This window comes from Drosophila melanogaster, chromosome 2R, assembly GCF_000001215.4.
Source record: "Drosophila melanogaster chromosome 2R".
NCBI lineage: Eukaryota > Metazoa > Arthropoda > Insecta > Diptera > Drosophilidae > Drosophila > Drosophila melanogaster.
Window position 1 is genome coordinate 18,663,250 of NT_033778.4, and position 14,611 is coordinate 18,677,860.

Below are 14,611 nucleotides of genomic sequence, written 5' to 3' on the forward strand. Positions count from 1 at the left end.
GAAAAAATCAATGATAAAATGTATTATCGATATAATTTAATTAACCATATAATTTGGCTCAATCATTACTTATATTTCCTCCATGTGCAAAGCGCTGTTCTCATCTTGATTGCCGTTTGCAGAAGGAGCAAATCATGAATGGTGGATGACATTAATTGTCGTATTCATGGCTCGCACTCGTATCTATTAGATGAATGCACTTGCTGCAACGCGGAGCGGTTTGCCCCTCCACCAAAGTAACCGAATTCCCCTGGGTCCACCACTTCACACTTGACTTACAGGGGCCACGAAGTTCGTTCCCATGAACTTCTTCTGGTGGTCTTCTGGTCTCTATGCATAACATTCTCCCATCTATCCATCCAGTTTAAGATACCAAGTATCTCTTTGTTGTGTGGGTTTCTGCTGGCAATGACAGTTTCTTCGGCTGCCCTGAGACTTTTGTCTTTGGGCATTTCCCTCAAATAACCATTCACACACAGCTTTTCCAGCTCCCATGAGCGTGGGAGTGAGAATGAATGAATCCAGAGAAGCCCCCCCGCCAAAAAAAAAAAATAAGAAAGAGCAGCAAAACGAAGAAAAAAAAGGCTGAAATACAATCCGCTGAACTTCAAGTGTTCTTCGGATTCGCTGAAACAAAAAATGTTAATAATTCATCTAATGCGGCCGGAAGTCGCCAATGTGAGCGGCAAGAATTTGGCCCCCTGCAATTCGCCAACTCAGTTTGATTCTTCCATGTCTGAATTCTAAATCTACTAATTATCCATTTTTTAATAAAATTGACTTTCCCGCTGTGGACCGCCTGAAGCTCTGAAATATCTCGAGACTTTCCACCACGCGGGTATTTTCATTTTTTTGTTTTTTTTTTTTTGTTTAAAACTCTAAATGGTGTCCAATAAGTCGCCCAATTTGGGCTTGGAATACTTTATGGCATCCGATTCTCACCTGACTCACTCACCTGCGTGGGTCGTAATGATGGGTTTTATGTATTGAAACGTATGCATTAGTTCGTTCGATAAGGGACAAGGAATACCCATATATCGTAAATTCTTTGATGCTGATGCCCCACAAACATGTTTAGCATATTTTTTTTTTTTCTTGGACCAGAACAAACAAACGAGGCAAGAACAACAAGTGGCTGCTATACCCCCAAAAGCATTGTGTGTGGCTTCGAAAACTCTTTTCATAATTCTGTATTTTCAGCTTGTTTTTCCCCCATTTTTCTGTTTTTCTGTTGATTCACTTCATTTGTTTACCCCATGAACAGATGAAGTTTCGTGGGAAATATCGCGCCAGTGCAGGCAATGAACTAATTAAAAAATATAACATTGCTCTGGAGTTCTTTTTTTTTCGTTGTTGTGCAATTGAAAACCCATCCTATCGAGCTTCCTGAGCCACTTGAAGATGGTATAAATAAAAGGGATTTGGTTTTTTTTGGTTAAGTCATTTCCTTTACGAAACGAAATTCAATTGCGGCGCCGGGCCGGAAAAGCGGAAAAAGCATTTCGACAAATTGGCAACGGACAGAAGACTCAAAAATGCCCGGTAGCCGGTCTATTGGTCTATGGATTACAATATGTGTCTATATCTATTATGTGGCATTCGTTCGACATCCGTCGCTGTCCACTTCCGTCCGCTTTTTTATTGTTTTCGCACCTCGCCTTCCGTTCGCCTGCCAGCGGATATTCTACTTTACATAAGCGGTATTTCCTCAATTTTTCCCGGTCTTTATACGATTTACTTGATTTTGTTTTGGTCACCGCATTCGCCACAATTCGATTCAAAGATACATTTTGCCGATCTTCGATAGGAAATAGCCATGATAGATTAAAGCGCATACGCTGCAAGCCATGATCACAAGCCGTAATATAAGCCATAAATTTTGTTCTGAAATTGGAAAAACTTTGTTTAAATTAATGCCTAATTCTAATGATTTATACAAACCAATTGCCTTAATGGATGCAATGTAATCAAGTTCAGTTTTTCGCGGCGTTTCGTACAGTTTTCGGTATTCGTTAAGCAATATTGTCGACTTGAGACGCACTGGCTCCCTGAACTTCTCATCTTCGTCGTCATCGGTGAGATTATTGTCTTCATCCGTAAGTATTTGGCTGGGGTGCATTTGTTTTAGTAGATTCTCCTGAGATTTCAGAAGAATCTTACGCGCCTCTCGCTGCCTTTTCTTATAGTCCAAAGGACGAAGAGTCGAGTCCACGGACGAAACCAGGGCCTGTTCTATTACCAAACCCTGATCACAATCCGGCTGAATGGAGTCCCGTGGCAATTTCGATATGCAGGTCATATATAGCGAACTGACCGACTGATAGACTTTTACGGGAATAAAACTGGTGCTGCAGAACGCCGCTGTAATTTGGGATTTGAAATATTTTAAACCAAACTTACTTCTTAATAAAACCATTGTTGGTCTGCATTGCGGATTTTGTTAAAAAACTAGTACTTCCCGAGTAAAAAAATTATTAAAAAATGTTTTGGTTTGATTTAAAAATCCCAGCATGTTGACTTATTTTATAATTCATGAGAAAAAATGAAATATTCGTTAGAAATAGCGGCGATTTATACACAACATTAAATAAATATAAAGCTTTTGTCGCAAAATATAGACAACAAATAATCTATGCCAGAATATAGAAAGGAAATGAATATATTTTTGTCTTTCTTAGAAACTTTCTTATCTAATCAACACAATTCGCAAATGCGGATGTATAGAAACATTCAACAACAATGCGCTATGATTTTTGATTGACAAATGAAAAATACATAACAAATACCTTTCACTTCAAATAAGTTAGTTAAAATCTTAACTAGAGAGTATGTTAATTTAATAATTTTCGTGGTTGAATTATTTTTAAAAAAAAGTGTAGTTCTGTTTACACATAATCTTGACCTGCTCGAAAAAGATGAGTCCTAGTGGTTCTGCTGTATTTGTAATTGGAGTTCAAATTCCTGTTTAGAGTATCTGGATGCAGCGGCGTCAGCTGGTGGACAAGTTTGTGGTCTGTGCCCCTGGCCGTGGCATGTGTCAGGTTGCGACATCTGTTTGCTGTTACTGATCGTTTTATGTTTGGGTTTGCTGCTTTACAAGGTAACGAGCGGGCAGGGAACTCGGGTCTGGCTCATTTGTCTCACTTCCTTTACCTTTAACTACATCCCGGATGCTCCCGAAAAAAACCAACAGCCGAACTGCACTAAATGCAAACTTACAGAGACCAGCGACAATGAGCCACATGGAGCGAAAAAAAGCAGCAATGCCAGCAGCAGGAAGAGCATCCAAATGTATCTGATTCTGTAGCTGTATCTGGGTATCTATGCAACTGTGTATCTGCCCATTCATAGGAGGCACAAAAAGAAAAACCCAAATCAAATGAGCGGATGCACGGGCGGATGGAGCGCTTTGAATCTGTATATATATACTATACTATACATATGTATATGTCATCGCACTCACTCGCCCACACACGGATGTATCTTTGTATCTATCCGGGTTCTATTTGACTACCGATGCTGATTATCGTTATCCGTTATTGTTATTGTTATTGTCATAATTGTTGCGCTGCGTTTTTTGCAACAGCTGAATTTTAAATGGGAAATTTGGGTTGCATTTGCCGGGAGGTTTCCGCTTTTTTTGCTTTAATTTCCTGTATTATTCGGAAATTCAACTAGACTATGATTATATCTTATTAAAAATGTAAAGTGTAATGCATATTTATAGATTACTTCTATTGATATACAATAAGTTTTCAATGGTCATTTTTATATATTTACCAAATTTTCTTTTAATTTATGTGAAGTATCTTAAGTAGTAGCATTTTTCCCTATTTACCGAGTCGTAACTCCTGTTTCCCCACCCACATTAATCACACAGCCTAAAAGTCTTTGGAAAATAAACACTTTCTGCTGATCTATGTATGGCTCGGGCCTAAACAAATGTTGGCACTAACTTCTGGCCAACAATAACAATGAGTTTACTGCACTTGTCTGTGTGTACATATTTTTAAGGGTGTTAGTGGTGTGTGGCTCCATCCAAAATTTCAACTCGGAGCATTTGTTGGGACTTAATGATGTGCTAATTGGGCAAACGTATATTTCACTTGTCAATGTGAGTTCGTCTGCGGGAAATTGTGAAAGACATAAACAGAACATTAGGTCCCAAAGTATGATTACAATTTTAAAAGTAGCTAGAGATAATATTATATATTGCAAACAATATATTTCACTAGTGAATTACCAACGAGTTCCTTCAATAAATACACCAGCTTGTTCAGTTATAAAATTTCATTTTATATTTTCATCATATGCGAACTTAGTTAACTAATAGGACAGCATTGTAACTTCAATCTTTTATTCTATTCACTCCAATCACTTTTCTTTCAAAATGAATTGAAAACTTGAAGCAATCTTTGACCATATTGAAATGCAGAATATTATCGCTAATACTTAAATGACGAGCAGAACTAAGGACTAGGCATTATAAGCTAGCATAACTAGAACTTAACTAATCGAATCCTAGAGATATGTACAACCATAGAGAGGACTGGGTATCCGTGAGATATATGGGTAATCCCTATGATAGCAGGGCCATTGCTCGGGCGAGTCGCACCCGGAAGTCGCGGTAGAGCATCTTGCCGCCCACGGGAACTCGGCACAGGTACATATCGAGACTCATCAGGCACAATGCCTTGCCGTTCATGGGGAATTTCTGTGGCAGTTCGGCGGTGACCTCCAATCCCTCGGATACGGCCATATTGATGAGCCATTTCCAGACATCCGCTCGCGTCCAATCGCGCGGATCCAGAGGCAGACCATCGGAGCCCAAGGGATGCAGCAGACTGGTGGTGCCATCATCAGCGCTCATCAGTCGATTGTTATTGTCGTCGGAGGAGTTGGATGTAGATGAGATGGCGGATGATGCACTGATCAGGGTTACTCCGCCGCGGCACTTGTCCAGCATTTGATAGGGATGATGCAGATGGCGTCTGGCGGATGCGTTATTGCCGCCACCATTGCCGCCCCACAAATCTTGGCCACCATTCACCTGGGTGAGGTCCAAAGGTGGCACACGTCCGGCATATTTGGTATAGCTCGATTCCACTTGCATTTCGCTTCCGTTCGCAACGTTTGAGTTCTGAAAGTGGAGTAAGAATTGCTGATTAAGGCTTGTGATTCACGTTTTGCGGGCGAAAGCGGCACATTGGCGGGCAAGTGATGGGGTTAGTACAACGGAAATGCTTTCCACAAGCTGGCAATTGTTTTAATCGTTACAACGGCAAGAAACAACAAAACAAGCGCATACTAATATAAATAATAACACGCATACGCCGATTTGTACACATCACAAGTGTGATGACCCTCGCTCTTTCACGATTGCAGGGTATATTGACAAAAAGATTACGAGCGATTATAATCTTAATGATATACACATAAACATATGATTCCTGATGAAATACAAAACTTCAAAAAATCAGCCAGCTTAACAACAAACAAGTTTGCTAAGCATATTTTGACTTTTGCTATACTTTGCATGAGGGTATCTGTTATTCGCCTATCGGCTGCTGAACTTCCTTTTCGAATTAATATTTCGTTATTAAATCTGACCTTGCTGCCGGAATGGGCGGCGTCAGCGGATCGCGGCGGATGGCGAGCGAAAGGAAGCGCTGAATAATCATTACGAAGCGGTGGCTGTCATATCGATCGGCGGTCACATTTGAATGGGGGGGAAACATAGGGGGCGGGGCCGGCGGTATCGGCATGTGGCTGACATAGAAACGCAGGCCAAGCTGCGATTGCGATTACAAACAAGATGGTCAGAGATCAGGGGGAATCCGGCCCAAGGAGAATAAGGAGGAGGAGGACATGGTGGTGATGAGGTCAAAACAGAGTGGAACGGAAATAATTACCAGCCAAATTGGCAGCTGCGAATGTGGCGAGCAAAACAAAGAGCCACCGAAATGGTGGTATTAAACAAAATAAAAATATATATATATGTGTACATCCGCCGACGGATCATCATAAAAGGTGTCAATGCGAATGTGGGTAAGAATGGCAATGGGAACGGGAAAGAGCCGGCGGAAGAGCGGCGTCGAGATTCCCAGTTCGCCAAAAGGGAACCTTAATAGTTTTCCGGAATGAGCTCCCCGGAGCTTCCGTTCAAGGAAATGCGTAAGGAGACGACGCAGTGGTTTTAATTACACAGCCCATTGGCGGCTTCAAAGAAATTCCCACGAAACTGTGACTCAAGCTGGCAAAAGGAAATAGGGTATATCTTTATCGCCATTTCTGATACATATGTACGTGTTTTCAAAATTATTTACTCTTGATTCTTCTGGGAATACATATTTATTTATCTACTTATTTACAAACAAACATTCAGAGCAATAAACCATAGGAATGCATCACAGCAGTAGGTATATATTGTAGGTAATGCATCCATCGAATCTTAAGTTACGATTAATGTGTAGAAGTGAAAGCAGATATTACAGACCACGGCAATCAAAACGAAATGGTGAATCACAGCGGTTGCCATAAACAATTTGAAACATTTAGTAGAGCGACACTCCAGACACCATTAGTTGGAAATAACAAAGCCCTCGAAGTAGAACCCCCTGGTGGAGAATGACCCATTAAGAATCCCTAAGTCTGGTCGATCTTCGGGTGGTCCCCCAGCGGGCGGAATTCAATTATTTCACATTATTTCAAATTCAATTTAAAGTGGAATAAACTAAGCCCACCCATGAAGCATAGGCTCTAAAATAACTTATCCATTATTATACGATCCTAACTAAATGATATATTAACTCAAATTAGCATGCAATCTTCTTGACATTTGGTTCAAACTGCATTCACAAACTGCATTCACTTCCGCCCACGTTAGAAGCCAATAAAGGCCGAAGTTTCTCACTCCCACGCGCGCGAAAAGCGTGTGAAAAGCGGAAAAATGGAAAACCAGAGCGGATTAGTCAGCAATTGCCGAAGGGAGCTGTCTGCGAGGCTTCCGTTGACTCGAATGCACCTCCACCCACCCAAATTGAGTTTCGAAGTGATTGATTCGTGTTGTCGGGGAGGGGAGCCAACTATAGTATACCCTGTATCCTATATGTACATATAGCATATGGCATTGACATTCGAGTTGATCGGTAGCTCGTGCTCAGCACGCGTTGTTTTTCACGCTTCGCTTTGTTTTCGGTGGATGGATGAATGGATGGAAATGGAAAAAGGAAAAGGAAAAGGAAAGGGAAATGGTTTTCAGTTACTATTCGGTTGACAAAAGTCAATGGCAGGAAGTTGAGTCGTCGGTGCAACGTTCGCATATCCGCTGCGCACAGGATGCACACCCCCATGTCCCTTTTTCAAGGAAATGCCCGCCAATACACTCGCACAAATAAATGAGGAAATGTGCGCCAGTTTTAATTGCATACACGAAAATATATTGAGTCTGTCTTCTCATGCTACTTAGTAGCAGCCACTAAACCAACACTCACACATGCAGAACTTTAAGTGTCCGGAAGACAAGGAAACGTAATACAAAAAAAAAAAAAAAATCGTAATTTGAAGTTCGTAAAAATGACGCGTTTCCTGTCATTTGGCGAGCACTTTAAGTGCGTAATTTGCTATCCGCCAAATATATGTGATTCTCGCTGTTTCGAGCGTGTATCTGTATCTGTGTATCTTGTCTGTTTTTGTCGGCGGGTGTTTATGCCCCACAATTTCCTCTTTCTCCAGGCTTGTCTTTTCATCTTTCAAGCGGTTTCCGCTCAACTAAACAGATTCTTCTCCGCGGATCACAATTTGTATGAGTTTTGCAGGGCCACAGGCATTAACATTTAATATTTCCAAATATTCAAAAAATTTAAATTGACATATTTTGTAAGAATTTGCGTGTAATCCGCTTGCAGAATAACTAATCTGACTAATGTAAATGAGCCAGTGGCTTATCGGCGATATTTGGATGAAATGACTAAGTAAATAGTGAGATATTTTTATATCATGCTAATAATCAGTCCGTTGTTGTTTTGTTAATTTGCTAAAATCTAAGTCTCATTTTCTTGGCTAGCCTTCAAGGCAACAAACTCGCCCATTCATCGAAGTGCATCAGACGACGACAGATGATAATCTGTGGAATATTGTTAAAAATAAACATTTTTTGCTCGTCTAGCTTGGCGGGCAAGCGAACCGGATTGCATTTGTGCACATGCTGCCACATCTTGTCGTTGTTGTTGTTGTTGTTTTTGTTGTTGTGACGTATGTTTGCTGATACTACAAATCATGTAACGCCATCGAGGCGAAGGCAGCGCAACTGCATCGTCTGCCTGACGTCTGCTATTGCCGTCTCATTCAGTGGCACTGTGACGCTGTCGCGCCGTCTCTGTCTGCCCCCAACAGCCCCATTCATCATTTCGCTGCACACTGAGAGAAATAGTCACAATGCAACAACAAAATTGGCTATTATTCGACCAGTAGAGTTGGAATAAAGTCCCAGTGCTTTTAATCTTTAATATTATTTTTATATTATTTCTTGAGAGATATTTTTTTCGCACACAACCTTTTCGCTCAGTGTGCGGCACTGTGGCCCCCAATGTGTGATGGACGGATGTGTGACGACTTTCGGTCTTGTTGTCGCTGATGCGTTTAAAAATATAAGTACCGTGCGGCCAAATGGCGCCAAATGCATTTCGAATCGCTTTGAGTCTTGTCAAATGTGCAGTAGCGCAAGTAAATTAAAATGAATGTGATAGGAACTAAGAAAGTAGGGGATTCATGTATGTTCCGCGTTCACTGTTCACGCCTCGCACGTGTCATCGCGAAGTGAGCCATTGCAGCTGATCCCCAGCTCCTCGCCGCCCTTGGGTCAGCAGGAAGTGGGTCCCCTGCCCGATGGCCCAGTAAGTGCTTATCAAAGTGAGTGGCATAGTCAGAGGTTTGTCATTTCCACCTCCCCACGAGAAAGAACGACGGCGAGCTGAGTCAGCTGGGAAATTAATTAAGCGGGCGAGGCCAGGTGCAGATTGTTCAGTCCTGCAGCTGCAAAGATTACCCAGAACACGCGGGGCAAACGGTATGCCACTCCTGCTGCAACCCTCGACGCCCATACAACTCCATATCCTTTGCGCATGCGCGCGCATTCAGTGTGAGCAAGAAGAACAGAATGAACAGAGAAACGGGTCCAATAACTGGGAGAAACCACGAAACCATCCAGCCGAATGCATCTTTATCGACTTGGCCACAACAATTCTGTTTGCAGCTGCCGTCTTGGCATTTTAAGTGTCGCTTTGTTAGTGCACAGAACGAAATTGTATGTTATTAAGGGATCAGTCGAGCAGCACAAGGTGGTCTTCCTCTTTTTGGCCCAAAAGATGTATCTTAGCCGTTATGTAGCTTATTTCCCTTGGCAAATGCCGAACCAGTCGAACCTCAAGATATCTTGAAATATGTATCTACGTGAACTTTCAATTTGTTACTACCGCTCGGCTTCATTTTAGCTTAATTATGAAAACACCAGCTTGGAGGTCAATTAGCCAGAGTCACATCAAAACTGACAGACAACTTTTGTCGGTTTTTGGGCTGCAAGACAGCTACATACCAACTATAAAAGCCAAGAGTCAACTTAAACCTTCGGAATGCTTTTGAGTGTTAATGATGGCCATAAAAAAAAAAAATGAAAACAGCATATGTAAACCGACTTACCTTGATCGAAAAAAATGTTAATCCAACAATAGTTTGTGTTGCGAATCGTCGTCGTCGAGGTTGAGTTGTTGGAAAATTTGTTTTTTTGGGTGTATTCGAATTTTTCAGCCTTTATTATTTGTTTGGTTTCGGTTGGGTTATAAATATGTTTAAATGGTATCTGCTTCTGGAAACTGCACTTTGCTTGGCTCTCGCTCTCCCAATGGGATTGTATCTCTCGGATACGTTTCGTTTCACAACTTTTGCAGCATATAACGTATTTTTCACGCTCTGAACTACTTTTCCTATTTCGCTATGGCTCGGGTTTTGAAAGTTTTTCGTTGCTACTGCAATTGGCTTCGTTTTTCACTTAACACGATTTGTAGTTGTGGCTATTGTTTTGGTTTTCTATTTTTTGTTATTTCTTTTATTTTATTTTTTTTTTTTGGGGTGGTAAATCCAGTTTGCCAGTTGCAATCGTCAGGCGTACTGCGAAACGTATCTTTGTATCTGGCGGATGAGTGAGTAATGCGCACTGCAAATCTATATGAAGCTCAGAAATGTATCTGTGTCTGCGTTCTGCTCGCGCGCGCTCCACGTTCTCAACTGATTGCGATCGTGCTCGTGCAGCGGTTTTTGTTGACTGCGCTCTCTTCGAATTCGAGTTCGAATTTCGGCCCGGCTTCTCAGCTCTGCAGTTTCTCTCGACAACAGCTGTGGACATATTTGTAGATCGCGTACAGAAAGAAATTAGTATTAAAAGGACAATTAAAAGTTGGAAAAATTAAAAAAAAAAAATATTTTTACTTATTGCGTTAACTTTAATTTTTGTTCTTATTAACAAATGTTTAAGAATTTAGTTTTTGATATATGTCTATATATAAATATTTACCTAATTTATATAAATAAATCATATCAAAGTATAGAATTATATAGTTTATTACTGACTTAATATCGGTGAATATATTGAAAATTTTTAGTTTTTTGTTTCAGTGTATATGCAGACCCGCATTTCGAACAATCTTTCCTGCTTATTGAGCCAACAGCTAAGGTCAATGAAAAGAGGTTCTTTGGCTTCCAGAATGAAGGAAATACGAATAGTTCCTTGGCCTATAGAAATGTGGGTTAACTTTAGCTGTATGAACTTTTTTGTTCAAGGATTAAGGGATTTGAAAACAGACTTTATGGTATTTGTATTCTTATTTATAGGGGTATTAAGGAAACGAAAGATTCACATACAGCCAGAGAAAGGCAATCCGTCGGGTTAATCCCTGCATTCGAATGTTCTAAATATCTTTTCTGGAAGCTGTCATCGAGTGTCTTTGACACTTCTGTGCGCAGTTGAAAAAAAAGTATTTTAAGGAGTAGTTATTAAAAACATGTTTTGAAATAAAATGTTGAAATTAATATGTCATAAAAGAATATACAAATATCCATAACCTTTATATTTTGTACTTTTCCTATATTATTCCACGTTTTCTATGACTAGACCTTGACACTTAATTTATCACCATATTCATTAACAATTTTCGAAGATTTATCATGCACTTGTGCATTCATTAATTCTGTAAGTAACTAACTCATTAATTTCGTGGAACGTTCCTAATTATTCAGCCAGCATTGATCGTCGAGTAATTACAGGAAATCCTTTTCCTGCCGCGCACTAAAAAGCATTTCAATGTTTTGCGGCTGGCACGCATGCCAAGCGATATCGGGATACCTCTGGAGATCCTTTTTGGGGATTCGAATCGGAATGGTATAGCATATGGTAATACATACATATATATATTTATCTGTACTGTAGGTCAGCCATGTGTGCAGAGCTGTCAAGTGCGTGCTGGAATCCTTTTAACCATCGCGTGAGGCGGGATCATGCCGCTGATCGAGTTACGCCAGTTTTTACTTGGAAATTTTATCAGTAGTTGCAGGACCACGCCCACGGGCACGCGTACGCCCTGAAAAAGGTGCATAGGTGCAGGATCGATCAGCTGCACTCGAATTGCAGCGCAGATGCAGCAGCTACTCTTTGAAGCGGTGTCCTGTTGCGATCTCAAGTGCATCTAATGGCTTGTTTATCAGCAGTTGTCGATCGCCGGGCAAATAAATTGAGTAGGTACCATTTTCCTTAATTGATTGCGGCGTTGTTCTAATCATTTCTAATTGCGATGCGAAGGACGCGCGTAGATAAGGACACACGGAGAAAAATGTATACCCACAAAAAAATAATGTAAAATCAAGCAGAACTTGAAAAGTACTTTTGATTTTAAGAATATAATATAGACCATTTTATAATTTTAAGCTAGCAGTATCTTTAATATCAATATAAAAGTGATCAAGCGAATGTTTGAATATTTATTCACTAATTTTATAATCCTGCATGGGTTTTTTCCAAGTGCACATACAGTTAATCCCCGGCTCATCCTGTCCACATACGAACCCAAGCCAAAACAGCTGCCTTGCATCCAATTGCAACGTTTTTTCCCTATTGTCTGGCCAGGAATCGGAATTTGAATCTAAGCATTAGGTACGAGTATCTCGAAGGCGATAAGAATCGTCTTGGACACAGGATGTGCAATGAGAGTTGCCAAAAAAAACAATATATGTACATATATATATAATATATAATGCCGTTGGAAGGAGAGACCCGAAAAGGATGTTTACTTAGGCGCACGTACGTGACGCAGTGAGGCAATTTCTGTGTGTCCGGCTGATAATTGCCCAAAAGGAATGCCTGGGTGGATATTTGCTTAGCTTTGTTGATTTTCAATTACGTGCCCGGGTCCGGATTGTGTTTGCGCATAAATTGCCGGCAAAGGAAGTTAAATCCCCCAACACGATCGGCCACGATAGTTGATTTACACGCATGTATCTACATCTGGCAGCTGTGTGGGGATGAAGATCGAGAACTGGGATTCTCGGATTGAGAATGGGGGGGCGTGTGCCATGGAAATATATCGAATTCCCAAAAATATCCATCCCATATACGGGGTGTCGCCAGCTATTTATAGAGCCAAACCAACCCCGAACTAAACGATTTACGAGCCATATATACATAGATATATAGTTTTGAAAATTTCCTTGGCTCCATCTAGTCATTAAAGGTCTACAAAAATATACAGAAAGTAGATGCAGCGAGTGTTGGAATAGGATGGTAATTTTAACGATCCCATCGAGGGGATTCCCCTCCGCTGAACTAATCCCCAAGCAGACTCCAGTTTTATTGGCACTTTCGCCAGACTATAAATCAATAAACAGATTGTGTGGCATCTTCCGTCATAAAGTTTTCATCGTTTTCCTTCGTAGAATTTCGCCGGAGGCGTAGCAGCTGTCATGTTTTTCCCCGTTTTCTTCGCTTTTTTCCTGGTTTTTCTCAAATTTCCAACTGAAATCTTATTACGAAAACGTTCGAATTGATCAGGGGAATAATAATAAACCGAAATCAAGTAACCGTAAATAAAAAAAAAAAAAAGCTGGAAAAATAAGACGCGTTCGTAAAGAAACCGGCAGACACAAACATTGCAACGAAAGGCCACACAGTTGGCCAGGGATTATACACTTAAAGAAATATTCTGCATAAAACTTTAACTATGTTTTATAAGAACAGTGGCAAAACTTTTCTTTTCTTAATTTACTAATACAAGTATTCTATGTTCTAGTTAGTTGAGCTATTTAAACTGATATAGAATTTTCTTTTATCTGATATGATCTTGCTACAAATGATTTATCTCGAGTGTAGCATCCAAGGCAAGATCTGATGGGTATATCACCGGGAGCTGGGAAACCGGGCACCGAATACCGGAGACAATGGGGCAACAAGCCACAGCCGACTTCCGCTTTCGTTTCATAAATTCGGATTAAGGCATTTTCAAATGATAACAATGAAAGTAAATAAAGAGAACGGCGATGAAGAAATGCTCCGTGAATCTGATTAACGGCAACAACACCATTGTCCACAATGGGGAACTTACAAAACGTGTCACGTAAATGGTTTGTGGTCCAACCCACCGGGCAATAAACTTACGAAAACCCACAACAACATGCCCCAGAACAATTCACGCATAGAACACAGATAAATAGCAGAAAACTGTGTGTGGAAAGCTCAGCGGCTTCGGATTGTCTCCGAAGGGAAATCTCTAATGAGGCGAAGATTCTTTGTTAGTTAAACCACTTACACAGATTCAATCCGATCACGATTTTGTAGGCGGCTCTGCTCGAGGGGAAGTAGGATGTCTTTATGGAGGTAGGGAAGTGATTATGGGCTTAGGGAAGTACTTAGCTACGGAAAGAGATTGGTAGCTAAGTGCCAGAAACTAACTAACTAGGCTTACGTTGTCAGTAAACTGAAAAAGATACATCCATAAAACATACTTTTTTTAATTAGTACTAATTTTAGAATGATAGCTATTAACTACATAAATTACTAAAAGATATACTTAAGATGTGAACCCATGACATGTTCAATTGAAAACAAACTAACGGATACCGTTTGGCAAGAACAAACAGAACAATGCCCAGATACAGATACCAATCGACAACTCATGGATACGTGCATCCGCTGAATGAATGGCTCGTCGCATTTGCCAAATATTTGAGCCTAGACAATTGCATTTCCTGCCCGCATCCCGTTCGCCAAACAACACATGGGATTAGGTCCGCCTCCTGCTGCAGGAGCTCTCACAACTCACAAGGATTCATCTGTTGCTCGAGGTCGGGAGTGCGAGGGCAGAAATTAAGGCTACTTCTGAGCGGAAACGGGAATCGAGATGGGAAGGCGCGTACTCTGTACACAAAACAGGAGCGGGGGTAAGAAAACGAAGGACGTGAAACGCAGGGAATTGTAAAAACAAATGTTGTCAAACAACAATAACAAGGAAAAGGATGTCCTGCTGAGCGGAGAAAAGTGCGTAGAATGCTGAGCGTTGCAATTAACATTTAT

At 40.8% G+C, this 14,611-nt stretch overlaps 2 protein-coding genes across 4 annotated transcripts; both read right to left on the reverse strand.

Moving 5' to 3' along the window:
• Positions 1 to 1,199: 1,199 nt before the first annotated feature.
• Positions 1,200 to 2,543, reverse strand: CG33136 (uncharacterized protein). Of its 3 annotated transcripts, none has more exons than NM_001299655.1 (3): positions 2,401 to 2,543; positions 1,942 to 2,348; positions 1,200 to 1,884 (listed from the first exon to the last, which is right to left on the reverse strand). In NM_001299655.1, exons 1-3 carry the CDS (start codon positions 2,427 to 2,429, stop codon positions 1,778 to 1,780), a joined length of 543 nt encoding a protein of 180 aa, NP_001286584.1. In that variant the 5' UTR covers positions 2,430 to 2,543; the 3' UTR covers positions 1,200 to 1,777. The 3 variants fall into 3 exon arrangements, with proteins under 3 accessions (NP_001286584.1, NP_788404.1, NP_001286583.1); NM_176224.3 differs by having other exon boundaries at positions 1,434 to 1,884; NM_001299654.1 differs by having other exon boundaries at positions 1,434 to 1,899.
• Positions 2,544 to 4,277: 1,734 nt separating this feature from the next.
• On the reverse strand, positions 4,278 to 10,287 carry edl (ETS-domain lacking). The gene is made up of 2 exons (NM_079062.3): positions 9,697 to 10,287; positions 4,278 to 5,140 (listed from the first exon to the last, which is right to left on the reverse strand). Exon 2 carries the CDS (start codon positions 5,111 to 5,113, stop codon positions 4,580 to 4,582), a length of 534 nt encoding a protein of 177 aa, NP_523786.2. The 5' UTR covers positions 5,114 to 5,140; positions 9,697 to 10,287; the 3' UTR covers positions 4,278 to 4,579.
• Between the last annotated feature and the right edge of the window lie 4,324 nt (positions 10,288 to 14,611).

Bases quoted from the DNA above. Each gene is read 5' to 3' on its own strand.
- CG33136 (NM_001299654.1), bottom strand. From the start codon at position 2,429: ATGCAGACCAACAATGGTTTTATTAAGAA. The intron at 2,349-2,400 runs GTAAGTTTGGTT...GGCGTTCTGCAG, and splicing joins AACAATGGTTTTATTAAGAA to CACCAGTTTTATTCCCGTAA. The intron at 1,900-1,941 runs GTTTGTATAAAT...ATTTAAACAAAG, and splicing joins TGCATCCATTAAGGCAATTG to TTTTTCCAATTTCAGAACAA.
- edl (NM_079062.3), bottom strand. From the start codon at position 5,113: ATGCAAGTGGAATCGAGCTATACCAAATATGCCGGACGTGTGCCACCT.